Source organism: Octopus bimaculoides, chromosome 19, assembly GCF_001194135.2.
Source record: "Octopus bimaculoides isolate UCB-OBI-ISO-001 chromosome 19, ASM119413v2, whole genome shotgun sequence".
NCBI classification, from domain to species: Eukaryota; Metazoa; Mollusca; class Cephalopoda; order Octopoda; family Octopodidae; genus Octopus; species Octopus bimaculoides.
The window spans coordinates 54,547,381-54,553,413 of NC_068999.1; the positions used below are offsets into that span (position 1 = coordinate 54,547,381).

A 6,033-nucleotide genomic window follows, 5' to 3' on the forward strand; every position below is an offset into this window, starting at 1 on the left:
ATATATATATATATATATATATAATAATAATAATAATAAATGGAGCAAGACGCATGTCAATGAAAGTTCCTTTAATTCCTATATATGTTTCGAAATAAATGATAGTTCTTTCACAAAGAAGAAAGAGCTGTTGGGGTTCCTCATTTATTTCTCTTCAGGGAGTTCATAATAAAACATGTAATAGCAAGACAAAAACGAAATAATGGGGTAACTTACGAGCTGAGATGTTACAAACTGAAGGAGGTGTCAAAACTTCAGACGATGGGTCATGTTAGATGCAGCGCTGACCACCATAAAGGAGAGCATATCCACTAACAGCTTTGCAGTGTGTTCAAAAATCACATACACCCCCCACCTTCAGTTTTCCCTGATAGGTTAAGTCCTGGAATACTCCAAACGGACACATGACACATCACTTAGTTGAATTAGCCCATCATTTACTCCAAAAACGTTTTGTTGTCAATGCTGCATTTTCCCATATCAACTGTTTCAATATAACTGTAATATATATACAAACTATGCCATTTTAATCTCGAGCAATGAGGGTATCTCTGCTAGTATATATATATATATATATGCAAAAATATCATTGGCATTGCCTCTCTACTGCTTCTCAGATAGCCAATCAACATCTTTGATGTTGATTTAAAATTCAATTGTTTCCCTCAATGTTTTTCAATTTTCTTCTTTGAATGTTTTTCTTTTTGTTTCAAAATGAAATTTTTTTGTGTGTTATTTTTACATATATTTTTTCATTTGCAATTTATAACGTTCTTTTCAGATCCACCAGAACTGGGTGCTGTTTGGTTTGAAAATCTGGATTACTTCCAGTTAGCCATCAATGTAAAACCAAAGAAAATTGATTTCAACGATTATTGGAAAGTGACATGGACATTCCGGTAATATAGATTTAATTTCTTTAGTTTATCTGATGAAAAGAGGGAGGATCTAGAGCTTTAGGATTATTTTTGGTTTTGGTGTTATTATTATTAGATGAGGGGTTAAAGTGGTGAGTTGGCAGAATCATTAGTATGTTGGGATGTTAACATTGATGTATGTTCACAAACACTCATATGTACACTCTCCCTTTCACACACACACACACACACAGACACACACACACACGTGCACATATACAACGAGCTTCCTCTCTATGGATGAATTTGTTTCCATCTACTAAATTCACTCATGAAACATTGTTCAACCTAGAGCTGTAGTAGAAGATCTTGCCCAAGATATCATGCAATGGAACTGAACCCAGAATCATGTGGTTGCAAAGCAAGCTTCTTAACTGTGCAGCCGTGCCTATACCCATAAGAAAATGAGGGAACTTCATTAGCTGTTTCTGCTATCTATAAGATGCAGTGGACTCCTAGTCGAGTGCTGAGTAACACCGTAAAGTTTTATTGGAGCCTCAAATATGAAATGCAATTTATTTCATATTCGAGACTCCAATGAACTATCAGTCCACTGCATCTTATAAGCAGGAACAGCTGTAAGCTAATGAAACTCATAAGATAATTGTTTATTCCTTTGTCATCTCATTTTCTTATTGCCACTCTGTACTGATTAATACTTTGTTCTGAAGCATATGTGTATTGAGTTCTACACCAAGTCTCACAATGCCTAAGCAAAATATTAAAACCTTATCTCAGCATAGTAGTGCACCAATGTATATTCACTACATTGTATTGTGGTCTCCACCCATGTTACAGTGACTCATCCCAGCCCCTGCCCATGCATTAGGTCTGCGTCATCTCCCTACTCCTCATCCTCTGTCCCTGCAGATTATCACCTACATCAGTTTTTTGCTCTTGTCCTCCCCACCTGATGATTGTATCATCTTTGCTACTCCTGCTGCTTGTTTTCCTTCATTCTCTTCTGCACCCCTTTACCTCCTACAACTCATGGCTCCTTACTCATTCATCTTTCAGCACCACTTATTCTGACAGTCTGCTACCCACTTTCACCCCAACCCCCTCATTCTCCTCTGTAACACAATCTTGCAATCCAATTCTTCAACACACTTTGTGCCTTTTGGGGCTATCTGGGCACCTCATTGCAACTACCTGTCTCTTGCAGCTCTGTTCATTTTCTCTCCTTCCCCTACTAGTTGTGAGTAGCTATGCAGATCCTCTACAAGAACCTGTACTGTCCACCCTCTTTCTCATTGTATCCACTTGCATGAAGCTGACCCTACTCCTCACTTAGATTTGTAGTTCAGTGAGCTGCATGGCAACCTGATTTGTGCAGGTGGCATGGAACTAGTATGCAGTCCACTCTATGAAGTGGTTGCTGTTAGGAAGGGCATCTGCCTGTAGAAACCATGTCAGAACAGCAGACACTGGAATATGATAGATTGACACATCAAATCCTGTCAGACCATCCAACCCATGCCAGCATGGAATGTGGACATTAAATGATGATGACCCTTGCTATTATTTTGGTTACAGAGATCCTGAAAGAAGAAGAATCTTTGAAGATAGCTGTCCATGTTTGAGGCACAGCTGCCAATGCTCAAATCCTTTCCATTGTGTTGTTAATGAGAATTGTTATCTCAGAAACAGTCAATATGAATTTTCTGTTGTTGGTATTAACTTCTATGGACAGTATAACAAAACATATTTTGTCAAATCAGATTTAACATCAGGTAAGTTAATGCAATTATAATTTATTATTTTACTTTTTTTTTTTTTTAGAGATGAAAAATATTTTTCATATTTACATCTATACTATGTTTATTTTTGGTGTGATCTCCGTTTGCCATCAGATATTTTATTCCCCATGCACATAATACCACACTGGATTTGAACTAGGAACTAAGAGTCTAACCATTAGGTTTCTGATGCATGTGTTTGTGGCTTAGGGGTAAGAGCAATATTGCCACCCTTATTTTAGACACAAAGGTTCCTAGTTCAAATCTAGTTTAATACTCTATATGTCCAGAATTATGGATGTAAGTTTTAAAATTTTTCTTCTCTAAAAACGAGTTTAATTAGTAGGTAAAATCGAAATCTTATTAACAACTCATTTCATATTTAGATATTTAATTAGATTTGTTAAACAAAAAAAAATCTTTTTTGTCCAGTCTCTTTTATATTTTAACTCTACAACAGCTTTGGGAACTCTACGGAGCCTCTGTGTAGTCACACAATCTATTAGAAATAGCAGTTAAATCTCACTCATGTCACATCCTACTATCTTAGGGATGAAAGAACACATTGGATAATGTAGTCTTAGATACACAACACCTGGAAGAAATACTGAATGATCACAGCTGGAACACCTTTGATCAAAGATCTATGAAATCAAGGCTGACCCGGGGGATTAAACAGCAACAACAATGCAATGGCTGCCAGTGCAAAGTTTGTTGTGAATGAATCCAAATAGAAGTAGTGATGTACAGAAAAGATATGCATGAAGTTTGTGTCAAGTAAACATATATTATTTTTGGTATTGTTGGAAATTACACCCAGAACCACACTAATAGCTTATTGGTTTTCTGTGAATCAATTTTGATAAAACTTTTCCCAGCTAGTTTGTATACTATGACAACACCATTGTTATGTTTTCATTATTCTGTGTAATGTCCTTTTTTATTTCACATTCTTCAGTTTTTGGGTGAACCATGCTAATAGCACCTCTCCTCTATAAGGACAATTGAATGTGGAAAAGACCTTAACAATGAAGAAATGTCTGTCATCATCAAGGAAAGTTCTAAAGGCCCCTCTCTTATGTCATTGTGGAGAAGTTAGGCTGTTATGTGGACGCAGTTAGACAGTTCCTGAAGGACCCTTTGCCAAGGAAGAAACGATCCGATTGTGGGACCTCCAAGACTGTGACACCTAGGGATTTAAGGAATATTGGCTGCAAGTTATGTGGGAAACCTGGGAAAAAATGCAAAGCCATTTTCACCACCTCTGGACTTCTTCGTACTGAAAACTGCCAGAAATTGCATCCTCAGGACCATGGCTTCCATGCGAGAATCCCTGAAACTGCTTCCTTTAACATCCCGTTGTAGGAGTTTGAGGCTTCAGTGGGCCCAAATGTACATGACATTAGACACGAGTTGTGTTCTGTTCTCTGATGAAACCAGGGTCGACCCTTGATGGACCTGATGGTTGGGCAAATGGTTGGGTCTATTTTGGAGATGGACATCACCAACGTTTACGACGTCAACAACTGGGTGGAGTCCTGTTGTGGGCTAGTATCATTGGGGACAGACTTGTTGGCCCAGTCAGAGTGCCTGAAAGGGTTAAAGTGACCACAGCCGCCTACTGCAATCTCCTGAAGGAGGTCTTAGATCCCTGGATAGATGACATACCACTGTTACTTTTAAAGAATCTTCTATTCATGCATGGCAATGCTTCCTCTCGCTCTGCTAGGACCACCCAAACATTACTAGGGTCTTACAGCATACAAGGTGAAAGGTTGATGGTGTGGCCGCTAGCATCTCTGGATCTCAACCCTATCGAATATCTTTGGTCCATCATTAAACAAGATGTTTATGCTGATTGGATGCCAATTCACATCGAAAGATGTCTTATGGGCAACCATGAAAGCTGCAGCAGAGGCAGACCAACCTGCGACTATTAAGAAATTGATAGATTCCATGACTAATAGGATTTTTGAAGTTATCCATCGATATGGCACTCATGTGGCTAAATAATTCATGTCAATAAATGTTATATTATTATGGTTTTCTGTTAAATATATACTCAATGCATACTTAATACGTATCATTACCCTTCATTTTCTGAAAAAAAATGTCTAGATGGGCTACTTTCATTCAAAAGCTATTAGCAGTGGTTCACCCAAAAACTGAAGAATCTTAAATATAAAAAGAAAGGACGTTACACAAAATAACGAAAACATAACAATGGTGTTGCCATAATGTGCAGACCAGCTGGAAAAAGTTTTATCAAAATTAATTCACAGAAAACCAAGAAATCCTAAATTTCACTCCTAAGCTGTTAGCTGTTCTGGGTGTATATAACAAACCCATCTCCCTGTTCTTGAGTGACCGCAACAAACAGACATTATTCTTCTTTAAGTTGCTTCGGGTTATCGACATTGCATAGAATATGAATAAAATATGAATAAAATATGAACAGAATCTTTGTTTGTATTTGTATTTTCTAGTAAAACTTCAATCTTTAATCAAAAAAGAAGTCACAGCCACTGATTCATCATTAACATTTTCTTGGACATGGTTCCTTCAGAATCTATTATCACCCTATATTATTCCGATATGTAACATTTCATATAAATCAGAATGGAATAATCAAGTAACAGAATTAGTAAGTATAGTTTTTTTTTTGTTTTTTTTTAATTGCTGATTCTGGAAGAGAGGTTTTGCCTATGATTTTCACAAGGCACACGAAATGCTTTGACACAGCCAGGTTGATGCTGCTTATTTGGTGTTCCTGATTTGATGCTGACTTATTTGACATCAGATGTTTTAGTATTTGTCTCATTCTCTCCTACTCTTTCTCTTCCTGTTGTAATCCTTACAATGTTGGATTGTTATAACACCCACATCTGTATACAATATACTTAGTAAAACCAGTAAAGATACGACTATCTCTGACTGCCTACTATGTACTCTGGTACTTCATGTACTTCTCTTTACTTATAGTGACCAGGTTATTCCATTTGTCATGCAATTACTCAGAAATTGTAAGTAGATTCCAAGATCTGCAGACAAAAACTACGTTCTCAGTATTTCACATCAGGAAACAGGAAAGCAGCAAATGCAGCCAATGTTTATTTTTTTTTATCTTTGACTTGTTTCAGTCATTTACTTGTTACATATAGCCATGCTGAGGCATCACCTCGAGGAATTTTAGTTGAACTAATTTACCCCAGTATTTATTTTCTTTTTAAGCCTGGTACTTATTCTATCAAACTCTTTTGCCGAACTGCTAAAACACGGGGACCTAAACACACCAACACAAGTTGTCAAGTAGAGGCAGAGAACAAACACAGATACAAAATCACACATATATATATATATATATATATATATATATA

At 36.9% G+C, this 6,033-nt stretch overlaps 1 protein-coding gene across 1 annotated transcript in view; it reads left to right on the plus strand.

The window, feature by feature from the left end:
* The window catches only part of LOC106875392 (uncharacterized), a 41,744-nt gene that overhangs the window by 29,296 nt on the left and 6,415 nt on the right, over positions 1-6,033 (plus strand). The window contains exons 4-6 of the mRNA XM_052974723.1: positions 782-899; positions 2,454-2,650; positions 5,143-5,300. Of these exons, the coding sequence (XP_052830683.1) occupies positions 782-899; positions 2,454-2,650; positions 5,143-5,300 (473 nt within the window). The remainder of the gene's footprint in view (positions 1-781; positions 900-2,453; positions 2,651-5,142; positions 5,301-6,033) is intronic.